The following is a 14,529-nucleotide window of genomic DNA, read 5'->3' as shown; positions in this document are numbered from 1 at the left end:
ACATGCATGTATTGTATAACATAATGTCCTAGGAGTGTTTTAAAGAATTATAGATACAGATCTCCTTTATGCAATCGCGGTGTCAGATTTTAAAATAGCTTTTCGGCAAAAGCACATTTTGCAATATTCTGAGTAGATAGCTCGGCCATCAAGGCTAGCTAAACAGACACTCGCCAACATCGAGGCTCAGTAAACTCAGAATTACTAGTAGAAAAATTGGATTACCTTTGCTGTTCTTCGTCATAATGCACTCCCAGGACTTCTACTTCAAACACAAATGTTGTTTTGGTTCAAAATAATCCATAGTTATGTTCAAATATCCTCCATTTGTTCGTGCGTTCAGGTCCCTATCCGAAGGGTGACGTGCGGACGCATGTCGTGACAAAAAATTTCAAAATATTCCATTACTGTACTTAGAAGCATGTCAAACGCTGTTTAAAATAAATTTTTATGCAATTTTTTATCGTAAAATAGCAATAATATTCCAACCGGGCGACGTTGTTTTTGTTTAAACAGGCTGAAAGAAAAACATGGCCACTTCTCGGGGCCGCGCATCTCCTGGCTCTGAGCCACCAGCCTGACCACTCACAAACAGCGCTCCTGTAGCTAGCCCAGAGACAGCAGAGATCTCATTCCACTTTCTGGCACCTTCAGAGAGCCTATGGGAGCCTTAGAAATTGTCACGTTACAGCAGAGATTCTGTATTTTCAACAAAGATGCTACAGAAGCACAAGAAATGGTCAGAGAGGGCATTTCCTGTATGGAATCTTCTCAGGTTTTGGCCTACCATTATGAGTTTTGTTATAGTCACAGACACCATTCAATCAGTTTTATAAACTTTAGAGTGTTTTCTATCCAAATCTACCAATTATATGCATATTCTCATTTCTGGAAAAGAGTAGTAAGCAGTTTAAATCGGGTACGTTTTTATCAGGCCGTGAAAATACTGCCCCCTAGCCCTAAGAAGTTAACGAGAGACTTATCTTTAAAATGGTGTAAAATAGTTTGAGAAAATTGAATTGTGGTATTTTAGTTGGTTTTGTATTTCTCGCCGTGCCATGCCATTGGCTGTTGGCTAGCGGTTCTGCAGGCGGAACGGGGTGCCGCTAGCGGAACGTCTGTCCTCAACAGGTTAAAGTTCATAGAAATATGTCAAACAATGTATATAATCAATCTTTAGGATGTTTTTATCATAAATCTTCAATAATATTCCAATTGGACAATTCCATTGTCATTAGAAAGGAAAGAGAACGAGCGTCGCACTCACGGCCATGCGCGAGTCTAAACTAATGTCTTTCAGCTTGACCACTTGTTGAAACAGCTCTTATTCGATCCCCTTTCACAATAGAAGCCTGAAACAACTTCTAAAGACTGTTGACATCTACTGGAAGCCATAGGAAGTGCAATCTGACCCCACAGACACAGGATATTGGATAGGCAATCACATAAAAAACTACAAACCTCAGATTTCCCACTTCCTGGTTGGATTTTTCTCAGGTTTTTGCCTGCCATTTGAGTTCTGTTATACTCACAGACATTATTTTAATAATTCTATGCATATCCTAGCTTCTGGGCCTGAGTAACAGGCAATTTACTCTGGGCACGCTTTTCATCCAAACTTCCCAATGCTGCCCCCTATCCCAATGAAGTTAATGTAAGCATCTACCACATAATCCAGGTAGAATCAGGAATTCCCCAGGGCGTCTGTCTAGGCCCCTTACTTATTAAAATCTTTACTAATGTCATTTTACTGGCCTTGAGTAAAGCCAGTGTTTCTATGTATGCGGATGACTCAACACTATACTGTGGCTTGCAAAAGTATTCACCCCCTTGGCATTTTTCCTATCCAGATCAGCTAGTACAGTGTATGAAATCACTAAAACTCCAAATAAAGAGCAAGTAATACGTTATTCGTATATATTTCAATCATTCTCTAAACCCTAAACCTCAACTAAATCTTGTAATAAATAATGTGGAAATTGAGCAAGTTGAGGTGACTAAACTGCTCGGAGTAACCCTGGATTGTAAACTGTCATGGTCAAAACATGTTGATACAACAGCAGCTATGATGGGGAGAAGTCTGTCCATAATAAAGTGTTGCTCTACCTTTTTAACAAACACTATCAACAGGCTGTAGTTTTGTCGCATCTGGACTACTGTTCAGTCGTGTGGTCAAGTGCCACAAAGAGGGACCTCAGAAAATTACAATTAGCTCAGAACAGGGCAGCACGGCTGACCCTTATATGTACACAGAGACCTAACATTACTAATATTCTTGTAAATCTCTCATGGCTCAAAGTGGAGGAGAGACGGACTTCATCACCACTTTTTTTGTAAGAAGTGGTGATAGGCTGAATGCACCAAATTGTCCGTTTAAACTACTAGCACAAAGCGAGGACACCCAAGCATACCCCACAAGACATGCCACCAAAGGTCTCTTCACAATCCCCAAGTCTAGAACAGACTATGGGAGGCGCACAGTACTACATAGAGCCATGACTACATGGAACTCTATTCCACATCAGGTAACTGATGCAAGCAGTAGAATCAGATTAAAAAACAGATAAAATACACTTTATGGAACCACGGGGACTCTGAAAAACACAGTCACACATACACATGATAAGACACACACACGTACGTTGTATTGTAAATATGCGATAGTGGAGTAGTGGCCTGAGGGAACACACTAAATGTATTGGCTAAAGTGTTATTAAATGTAATGTCATGTAATATTTTAAACAGACAAACTGCCTTAATGTTGCTGGACCACAGGAAGAGTTAGCATTGGCAGCAGCTAATGGGGATCCTTAATCAATTGAAAAACGAGCATTAAAATCCAATTATAATCCAAAAGTAGTGTGAAATGCAACATGGAGGCTTTTTTTGCTGTCAACCTCTGAGAACTCCCCCGTGTTCTGCCACCAAATTGCTTGCATTGCCCTCGTGCGGTAATGTTTGCAAACACAGAAAGGGGTCTATACTATCAAAATGTAGGCCACCAACATAAACTTAAAGTTAAATGGCTAGAAATGCATCCAGTGACATTTTCACATGCAAAAGTGAACGACTGTCTATTACCTCATTATAATTTTTTTGCAATTTTTTTATTTCACTGTTAAAAATGTTCACTGTTTTACAATTTAGTTCCCCATGCATGTATGAGCAGTTGAGGTTAAATTTCCAGAGAATGCCATTCCATCATTGAATGAAGTGGCCCACTCAAACCAGCTCCAGCGACAATATAAATCTCTAATTGCTTCCAACTTCTTATTTAAAGCTATGGGCCCTATTATGTCGGATAACCTTTATTTACTTTCATTAGACTGTTAAGAGACTATTAGTTTCTCTCTTGAAACTCCCAGAGCTACTGCCCATGCAGCCTTAGCTAGTGGCCTAATTGAGTTCATTTTCATCTCGTGTGCGATCGTAGCGAATTAGATCGGTGATAAATCAGGATGGGGACAGCCCCTCAGCCGGCGGTAGAGGCCCCTAATGCAACTAATTACCAAACTGATTCCTACCACAAGATCAATACCAAAACGAATTGGAAATGACTTGCAATCATAAAGAGTGGAGGAGAAGGTATTAAAACAAGGGAAGGAGGGGGGAGGGGGGAGAGAAGCTGCCCCAGAACTGTGCAGAAAAATCTGTTTTCATCTAACGTAATATTAATCAGACTAGCCCGCTTTCATTGGAGCCTTTTTTCCCCTTATTTTCATCCCCCTCTTTCCTCCTCCCTCTTTTTTTCAACTGGTGAAAAGGTGCTTGACTATTAGGCTATTAGGGTCGTATCTGGGGTGTCTGCATCAGAGCATTAAAAAGCAATTTTGGAGAAGGCCTGCATGGTTGAATGGCTCTCATCCCTCCCACACTTCTGGCTGCCATGTGGCCCAGGCCACTCAGGGGCCCTCTGTGCTCACCGCTCGGCCTCCACCCAGCGTTCCGCCCAACCCTCCACCCAGCCCACAGGCCATTAGCATAACAAAATGGCTGTTGTGCTCCCTAGGCCCAGTGCAATAGAGAGGAACATCCAGAGGAGTGCCAAGGAACAGTTGTAAGCAGACAATTATAGTTGAACGGGGATAGAGGCAGACAAGGATGGGGTCACCGTTTCGGCCCCTTTGGGAATGGGGCGGCCCCCATTGATACAAACACACCCACAGACAGAGACAGAGACACACGCTCACACAGAGACCCACACACACGAGGGACAGACAGGAAGTCTTCCTCACCGCCTAGAGCCTTAACCCTTATAACTGTATAATGATTAAAGGGGAATAAACACTAAACAGGAAGTAATGGCTGACTATTACTCTAAAGAAGGGCTATTGCCCATTCATAGACTGATTTAGAAGTGAATTAACCTTGATAAAACACATTAAAATACACAGAAAGTTCCCAAATTCAGGAACTTCCTCTCAATGAAGTTAAAATCATCCCTTTTTAGGCATACTTTCAAGATTTAACATATGCATTTATTGTGTGGTTTGCCACAGAAACACAGTAGCCACGCTCATCTCACATATTGACGTCGCAAACCCCTAAAATTCCACAAAACCTTTATTTATTCATCCTGAAACTTCAAAACAAAGGTTTTGATGTCAAGGTTTTTTCCTCCCCTTTTAAAAAAGCCGACCACATGTGTCTCCTGTAACAAAGCCTGAATGTCTCCTCCCTTGACTGGTCACAGGGATGACCGCAACCGAGCACAAAGAACCAGCTGACACTCCTAGCCTTTCACTCCTTCTCGCAATCCCAAGTTTAGACAGGCAGTGAGGGTGTGTGTGTGTGTGTGCTTGCGCTTGCATGTGCTAAAAGACCAATGCTAATGTTGTGTATTTTATTCCACAGGCAAATGAGTTCTCGTTCCCATCCCTGAACAGCAGTCTAGATGAGACCAAACCCTGCCTGTCCACCAGCGCCAGCTCAGACCTGGGCTCCAGCATCTCACAGAGCTACTTGGTCATCACAGGTAAGACTTCTTAACAACTTATTTATTGGTTTATCTGGTTCCATTGCAGACTTATTGGTTTTTCATGTCCCATTGGTGCTGCAGAATAGTAATGGGTGAAGTGAGGTCCCACCCTCCTTATAATGTTAAGCACTTTGTGCATTGCATATGTGCTATCTAAATTCAATGAATGATCATCATAATTTAGATGGTTAAGTTAAAAATGTAGTTGAGTGGGATCTGCATATGTATTATTGTATCAATTGCTATACATGTTCTGTTGACAGAGATATTTCCTTAATCCATGCGAACGCATAACCTCTTATGTGTTTATGTTTCTGGTGCGATCAGAGTGACAACAGATAGGCTAAGACCTTTAGATCCTTTAGCCCTTTCACACACTGCTCCTGATTGGCTCAGATTTTAGCTCTGTATTGGCCTGCTAACAGATTGACTGGAGCACTTCTAATAAGAGAGAGCTGTTGTTCTCGCGACCTGACGTTGTCATCAAAGGCTATGATGCCCTGTTGATTGACAGAGGCTGGGAGAGAGAGAGGCTGGGAGACAGACAGATAAATAAATATTTGGATTGTTTATCCACATTTTAGTTACTTCTAGAGAAATGCCAAGACAACAAAAGCTTTTTGTACAATAACAACTTTCCCCCCATCATTACCATGAGTATTGAAAAAGCCTTGAAGCTGAGGATATACATTTTTCTGTCTCACAAGGTGTTGGCTATTATTCTCAATATAGTTTCCAGGGAGTGTTGTGTCATATGCAGCATTCTATCAGAGTTATCATACATTTCTAGTTCTGACTAGAAGGTTTGACTTAAACTACCCTCTAAGTCAGAATTACAAGTGGAAAATTAAAGAAAATGTTGTTGCCCGAGTTGCTGAGTCGTGACGTTTCATCACTGACGTTTTACCTTTTCAACAAATCTGTTGTTGACAACTACAACCTTATCAATATGGATAATATAGCCAGTTTGACATTATTTAAAATGTTAAGCAAGTTAGCCAAACTAATTATTAGCAACATTAGCTAGCTTATCAAATCATATTGGTTGAAGAAGTGCACATGAAACAAAGTCGTATTTCCGACATCAAAATTAGGAAATAAGCAAACGCGTTTGGTGTTCGTTAAAAAGCATGTGGGAGACTCCCCAAACATATGGAAGAAGGTACTCGGGTTAAATGAGACAGAAATGTTGCTTTTTGGCCATCAAGGAAAGCACATGTCTGGCGCAAACCCAACACCTCTCATCACCCCGAGTACAACGTCCCCACAGTGAAGCATGGTGGTGGCAGCATCATGCCGTGGGTATGTTTTTCATCGGCAGGGACTGGGAACCTGGTCAGAATTGAAGGAATGATGGATGGCACTAAATACAGGGAAATTCTTAAGGCAAACCTGTTTCAGTCTTCAAGAGATTTGAGAATGGGACAGAGGTTCACCTTCCTGCAGGACAACAACTCGAAGCATACTTCTAAAGCAACACTCGAGTGGTCTAAGGGGGAACATTTGAATGGCCTAGTCAAAGCCCAGACCTCAATCCAATTGAGAATATGTGATATGACTTAAAGATTGCTGTACACCAGCGGAACCCGTCCAACTTGAAGGAGCTGGAGCAGATTTGCCTTGAAGAATGGGCAAAAATCCCAGTGGCTAGATGTGCCAAGCTTATGAAAACATACCCCAAGAGACTTGCAGCTGTAATTGCTGCAAAAGGTGGCTCTACAAAGTATTGACTTTGGGTGGGGTGAATAGGTTTGCATGCCCAAGTTATGTGTTTTTTTGTCATATTTCTTGCTGGTTTTACAATAACATTGCTGCAAAAGGTGGCTCAACATGGTATTGACTTTGGGGGTGAATAATTATGCACACTCAAGTTCTGTTTTTTAGCCTTATTTCTTGTTTTTTTCACAATAAAAAAATCATTTTTTTAATAGGTGCATGCTTATTAGTAACTGGAATCAGCAATTTCATAAATGTGTCAAGTGCAGCATCTGGTTGCTCCTCATTCCACACCACAGACCAGCAAATATTCTTTACATCATCAACATAGGAATCTCTACAAAACGTATTGTATGGCCTCTTATACAATATATTAGACCTAGCCTTTTGAACTTCGGTTTTCCTCGATATGGTTACTATATTGTCACATGTTGAAAGTCTTATCAAATGTGAGAAAAATCATATTTAGTTTGAAGGCTGAGTCTGTATTTAAGAAGCATATGATATAAGGGCACAAGACAAGACCCAGATACAGACACAGGAGGCAGATGGTTAGACTCCAAGATGTTTATTAACAATCCAAAAGGGGTTGGCAAGAGAATGGTCGTGGACAGGCAAAAGGTCATAACCAGTTCAGAGTTCCAGAGTTACCGAATGGCAGGCAGGCTCGAGGTCAAGGCAGGCGGGAATGGAGTCCAGAAAAACAGGCAAAGGTCAAAACCGGGAGAACTAATAAAAGAGAATAGAAAAGCAGGCGCACGGGAAAAACATGCTGGTTGACTTGAACATACAAGACAAACTGACACAGAGAGACAGGAAACACAGGGATAAATACTCCAGGGAAAATAAGCGACACCTGGAGGGGGTGGAGACAATCACAAGGACAAGTGAAACAGATCAGGGTGTGACAATGAATACACAAGAACAAAAGTTATTGGAAGCTCTATCCAACTAAAATAACATTTCATAAGACTTCCAACACATGACGAAGAAAGAAAATCATAAAACACAGTATTACAGGCACACAGCATATGAAGATGGGAATATTTTAATGACACAAATTGTTTTCTGTGTCCAGATTGAATATAAAAATATAAATAAATTAAAAAAGGCCACAACTATCCCCTGGTGGGGCAGTGGGTTAATTATCTGATTGCAGGTTCAATCCCACATTCTGTAACCAGTTTCTTCACAAAAAGTTACATTGAGGCTCAGATATACTCTACTAAAAGAGAGAATGCCTTTATTTCATCCAGAATTATAAATTCAGTCAGAAATTCAAAATTTTGACTAACTGTGAAAATTGTCTAATCATCTTTTTTTTAAATCTACCTGATGTAATTATTTGAGACACATGATATGGTTACCCCTGGCTGATTTTTCATGATCTGAAAAGCATAAGGGATCCTAGATCAGCACTCATAGTCTTGGATACCTTGTAAATATGCACCCAGAAATACACATCATATAAAGAGGATGGGTAAAATGATGATGAATAATCCAGTTACCAGTATTTCCCTTGGTTAGTTATGTCTAAGAAGGTTAGAAAAGAATGCATGGAATTCCTTATTGACCATTCTTCCATGGCTATATTGTAACGCCCTGGCCATAGAGAGGGGTTTTGTTCTTTATTTTGGTTAGGCCAGGGTGTTACGTTGGGTGGGCGTTCTATGTTCATTTTTCTATGTTTTTGTATTTCTTTGTTTTGGGCCATGTGTGGCTCCCAATCAGGCACAGCTGTAGTTCGTTGTTGCTGATTCGGAGTCACACATAAGGAGCCTGTTTTTCCTTTGGGTTTTGTGGGGGATTGTTTCTGTTTAGTGTCTTGCACCTGACAGTACTGTTTGGCTGTCGGTTTTGTTGTATCGTGTTCGTTCGTAAATTAAAATTCAAAGATGAACACTAACTCCGCTGCACCTTGGTCTACATCCACAGACAGCCGTTACATATATACTGAAAGAATATGATGAAAGACAGCTTCCCTAGTGGTGCAGAGGATAAAAGACCTGGCTTGGAAACCAAACCTTGAAGCTTAAAACCCCACATGTGTTGCAGATTGTCAACATATGAAGTGTAAAAAATATGGTGTTTTCGTATGATTAAATTATGTTTAAAGGTCCTATGAAATTAAAACTCCATGTGTCTCTTTATCATTTACAATACAGTCCTCAAATGGGAATTGCCATTAAATCTGGAGAGAAACATAATGGGGACATATTCCAATCTGCTTTCTTATGCTTTAATTTGCATGCTGAGAATGTTGTGGTAACATTTTCTTAATGTTCTTGAAATGGACCTCCAAGACAAGGTAAAGTGTATACTATGTGAACATCAATGGAATATTATGTTAAACCTAAAACAAATATGCTATGAACGTCTCAAAAATGTACTTATTTTATTCTTACAACATTTAGGCAATGTCCTGTACAACCTAACTTAAACATTGTATGAATGTCATCACAACAGAGCATATTTTGTATTTTGGGAAGCTATCTCTTGTAATGTCCCACAATATTACGACAACCTAACAAAACATTCTGGGAACCTTTAAGAATAGACAATGTGTTCTGGGAACGTTCTTGTAACATCAGGTGAATGTTTTTTGCACCCTTAAATAAACATTGTAGAATAATCCGCACAACTGGACAGTTTGGTCTTTAGGGAGCATATCCTTTGTGATGAGTCCACATTGTTCCCACTAGACTGTTCACACCGAATTAAACATTCTGGGGACCTTTAAAGAACATATTAAATGTTTTATTGGAACGGTCTTCAATCAATCAAATGTATTTATAAAGCCCTTTTTACATCAGCAGATGTCACAAAGTGCTTTTACAGACCCCAGCCTAAAACCCCAAAGAGCAAGTAATGCAGATATAGAAACACGGTGGCTAGGAAAAACTCCCTAGGAAGGCAGGAACCTAAGAAGAAAACTAGAGAGTAACCAGGCTCTGAGGTGTGGCCAATCCTCTTCTGGCTGTTCCAGTGGAAATTATAATAAGGCTAGATCATTATTCAAGATGTTCAAATTTTCATAGATGACCAGCAGGGTAAAATAATAATCACAGTGGTTATATAGGGTGCAACAGGTCAGAACCTCAGGATTAAATGTCAGTTGGCTTTCATAGCTGAGCATTCAGAGGTCGAGACAGCAGGTGCGGTAGAGATTTAAATTTGTAGTTTTACATGTAACCTTTATTTAACTAGACAATTCAGTTAACACATTTTTATTTACAATGACGGCCTACCGTGGAACAGTGGGTTAACTGCCTTGTTTAGGGGCAGAATGACATTTTTACCTTGTCAGCTTGGGGATTCAATCCAGAAACCTTTCGGTTACTAGCCCAACACTCTAACCACTAGGCTACCTGCCGCCCCAAGTAGCCTAGATAGAGAGACAGGGTCAAAACAGCAGGTCCGGGATAAGGTAGCATGTCCGGTGAACAGGTCAGGGTTCCATAGCCACAGGCAGAACAACATGAATTGGATCAGCAGCACGACAAAGTTGCCCGTCCGGTGAACATATCAGGGTTCCATAGCCACAAGCAGAACAGCAGAAACTGGATCAGCAGCATGACCAGGTGGACTGGGCACGGGAACAGTCAGGAGTCGCCAGGCCAGGTAGTCCTGAGGTTTGGTCCTAGGGCTGAGGTCCTCCGGGTGTGGAGAGAGATGGGAGAATTAGAGGGAGCATATTAAGATCATACAGGACATCAGATAAGACAGGAGAAATACACCAGATAGGGCAGACTGACCCTAGCCCCCGGCATATAGACTATTGCAGAATAGATACTGGGGACTGAGATGGGGGGGACACTGTGGCCCAGTCTGACAATACCCCTGGACAGGGCGGGCCAACCAGGCTGGATATAACCCCACCACTTTGCCAAAGCACAGACACCACACCACCAGAGGGATATCAACAGATCACCAACTTACTACCCTGAGAAAAGGCGGAGTGTAGCCCACAAAGATCTCCCCCACAACACGAGGGGCCGCAGCAAGACTGGACAGGAAGATAACGTCAGTGACTCTACCCACTCAAGTCGAGTATAGTGATTCATCAGGCTTGAGCCATGTTTCAGTCAGGCCAATCACATCAGGTTTATTATGAGTGATTAGTTAATTGACTATGACTGCCTTGGTTGTGAGGGTTCTAACATTAAGTAGTCCTATTTTGAGATGTGAGGCATTATCACAATCTCTGTCAATAATGGCAGGAATGGAATGGAGGAGGCCTTTATTTCCATGAGATTTCTGGCAAACACTGCCATGTTTAGTTTTGCCAGACCTAGATCGAGGCGCAAACACGGTCTCAATGGAGAAAACTATGCTGACTGTGCTAGGGGCAGAGTCCACTAAGCTGGCAGGCTGACTAACAGCTTGCGGCCTGGCTTGCACCCTATCTCATTGTGGAGCTAGAGGAGTTAGAGCCTTGTCTATATTGATAGATAAGATGAGAGCACCAATCCAGCTTGGATGGAGTCCATCACTCCTCAGCAGGCCAGGCTTGGTGGCATACTGCATTTGCATCGAATAGCCCCCACAATAGGCAACTTTTCAGGGAAGTTAGGAACCAATGTTCACAGGCAGTTAGGAAAACCAAGGCTAGCTTTTTCAAACAGAAATTTGCATCCTGTAGCACAAACTCCCAAATATTCTGGGACACTGTAAAGTCCATGGAGAATGAGAGCACCTCCTCCCAGCTGCCCACTGCACTGAGGCTAGGAAACACTGTCACCACTAAATGTACGAAAATTGAGAATTTCAAGAAGCATTTTTCTACGGCTGGCCATGCTTTCAACCTGGCTACCCCTACCCTGGTCAACAGCCCTGCAATCCCCACAGCAACTTGCCCAAGCCTCCCCCATTTCTCCATCACCCAAATCCAGATAGCTGATGTTCTGAAAGAGCTGCAAAATCTGGACCCCTACAAATCAGCCAGGCTAGACAATCTGGACCCTCATCTTTCTAAAATTATCCATCGAAATTGTTGCAAACCCTATTACTAGCCTGTTCAACCTCTTTCGTATTGTCTGAGATCCCCAAAGATTGGAAAGCTGCTGCAGTCACCCCCCTCTTCAAAGGGTGAGACACTCTAGACCCAAACTGCTACAGACCTTTATCTATCCTACCCTGCCTTTCTAAGGTCTTCGAAAGCAAGTTAAGAAATGGATCCCCGACCATTTCGAATCCCACTGTACCTTCTCCGCTATGTAATCTGGTTTCCGAGCTGGCCATGGGTGCACCTCAGCCACGCTCAAGGTCCTAAATGATATCATAACTGCCATCGATAAGAGACAATACTGTGCAGCTGTATTCATCGACCTGGCCAAGGCTTTCGACTCTGTCAATCACCACATTCTTATCGGCAGACTCAACAGCCTTGGTTTCTCAAATGACTGCCTCGCCTGGTTCACCAACTACTTCTCAGACAGAGTTCAGTGTGGCAAATCGGAGGGCCTGTTGTCCGGACCTCTGGCAGTCTCTATGGGGGTGCCACAGGGTTCAACGCTGGGACCAACTCTTTTCTCTGTATACATCAATGATGTCGCTCTTGCTGCTGGTGATTCTCTGATCCACCTCTACGCAGACAACACCATTCTGTATACTTCCAGCCCTTCTTTGGACACTGTGTTAAAACCTCTTACATCTAGACGTTCCGCTAGCGGAACACCACTCCAATATCCAATGATAGGGCGTGGCACGAAATACAAACTCCTCGAAAATCCGAAAACTTCCATTTTTCAAACATATGACTATTTTACACCATTTTAAAGACAAGACTCTCATTAATCTAACCACACTGTCCGATTTCAAAAAGGCTTTACAACGAAAGCAAAACATTAGATTATGTCAGCAGAGTACCCAGCCAGAAATAATCAGACACCCATTTTTCAAGCTAGCATATAATGTCACAAAAACCCAGACCACAGCTAAATGCAGCACTAACCTTTGATGATCTTCATCAGATGACACTCCTAGGACATTATGTTATACAATACATGCATGTTTTGTTCAATCAAGTTCATATTTATATCAAAAACCAGCTTTTTACATTAGCATGTGACCTTCAGAACTAGCATACCCACCGCAAACTTCCGGTGAATTTACTAAATTACTCACGATAAACGTTCACAAAAAAACATAACAATTATTTTAAGAATTATAGATACAGAACTCCTTTATGCAATCGCTATGTCCGATTTTAAAATAGCTTTTCGGCAAAAGCACATTTTGCAATATTCTGAGTAGATAGCCCAGCCATCATGGCTAGCTATTTTGAACCCCACCAAGTTTGGCCCTCACCAAACTCTGATTTACTATTAGAAACATTTGATTACCTTTTCTGTTCTTCGTCAGAATGCACTCCCAGGACTTCTACTTCAATAACAAATGTTGGTTTAGTTCAAAATAATCCATAGTTATGTTCAAATATCCTCTGTTTTGTTCGTGTGTTCAAGACACTATCCGAAGGGTGACAAAGGGTGACGCGCCCGACGCGTTTCATGACAAAATATTCCATTACCGTACTTCGAAGCATGAGTTCTGTTATACTCACAGACACCATTCAAACCGTTTTAGAAACTTTAGGGTGTTTTCTATCCAAAGCCAATAATTATATGCATATCCTAGTTTCTGGGCAGTAGTAATAACCAGATTAAATCGGGTACGTTTTTTATCCGGCCGTGCAAATACTGCCCCCTATCCCCAACAGGTTAAAGCACACTTTTACAAGTCTCAGTCACAAATTACAGCTCTAATAAGCCCCTTATGGTGAACGACATGAGAACGAGAGGCTTGTAGAATCATGACTCTTCTGAGTTTTCAGTTTTTTGTTCGACGGTAGGGGGTCCTGCGTGCATTGGGCATTGCAGACTCAAATGAATGAAATGAGTCGATAGACTGAACAATGCCTGGCCCACCCTACCATACTTCCTTGCCCGTCAAAAAAAAATACAGAAATATTGATCATTTATTTGACTAAGACGCGTGCCGACAGAAAGATTCATAAATCTCAGACAAAGCATCCGTGCGAGCAAAATAGCGCTCCTCTGTCTTAGTATGTGTAGACCATATATCTGATGCTGTCTGGACAAAAGGAGTATGGCATGTCATACTTTTCTGACGAGACAGCATCAGATACATGGTCTACACATAAGGAGACAGAGGGATGCTGTTACGCTCGCTAGTATCAGCAGAGAGGAAGAGGCAAAGCGAGAGGGCTCACTCTCGCCAAAATCTCAAAACTAAAGCATAAGGGAACGTTCCGTAATTTCGATTAAGACGGACATAGTCAATATAACTGTGTTCAGCACTTTTGAAATGTACAGCGACCGAATGCAGAACATGGGCTGCTCTTACAGTATTTCCCTGTACACCAAGCCAAACTGTAGGATAAATTACGGGGACATATAAGTAGACAAAGAAAGCTCTTACAATATTAGATGATGACATTTCTCAAGAACAGGTTATAGGCTACATGTGCACCACTGAGTCAGAACAGTAACGTTAGGCGAAATTAAGATTGTTATTTGTTGTTCTGTCTAGTTGTTATTCCAGCGCCAACAGAGATGGCTGCCTCGCTTTGCGTTCTTAGGAAACTATTCGGTATTTTTTTTTATGTATTATTTTTTACACTGTTCCCCCAGGAAATGTTAAGTCTTATTACATACAGCCGGGAGGAACTATTGGATATAAGAGCAACGTCAACTTTATGACCAGGAATACGACTTTCCCGAAGCGGATCCTCTGTTTGGTCCACCACCCAGGACAATGGATCGGATCCCAGCCGGCGACCAAAAACAACGGCGCCGCAGAAGGGGCAGATGGAG

General features: G+C 41.8%; 1 protein-coding gene across 3 annotated transcripts in view; it reads left to right on the top strand.

Moving 5' to 3' along the window:
• pax2a (paired box 2a) overlaps positions 1 to 14,529 on the top strand; it is a 128,273-nt gene that overhangs the window by 90,894 nt on the left and 22,850 nt on the right. For all 3 annotated transcript variants that reach the window (XM_029764189.1, XM_029764190.1, XM_029764191.1), the window contains one exon: positions 4,855 to 4,975. In XM_029764189.1, coding sequence (XP_029620049.1) covers positions 4,855 to 4,975 — 121 coding nt within the window. The remainder of the gene's footprint in view (positions 1 to 4,854; positions 4,976 to 14,529) is intronic.

The sequence above is a fragment of the Salmo trutta genome, chromosome 10 (genome assembly GCF_901001165.1).
Source record: "Salmo trutta chromosome 10, fSalTru1.1, whole genome shotgun sequence".
Classification (NCBI taxonomy): domain Eukaryota; kingdom Metazoa; phylum Chordata; class Actinopteri; order Salmoniformes; family Salmonidae; genus Salmo; species Salmo trutta.
Note: the sequence above shows the minus strand (reverse complement) of the source record. Positions and strands in the feature narration are given on the sequence as shown.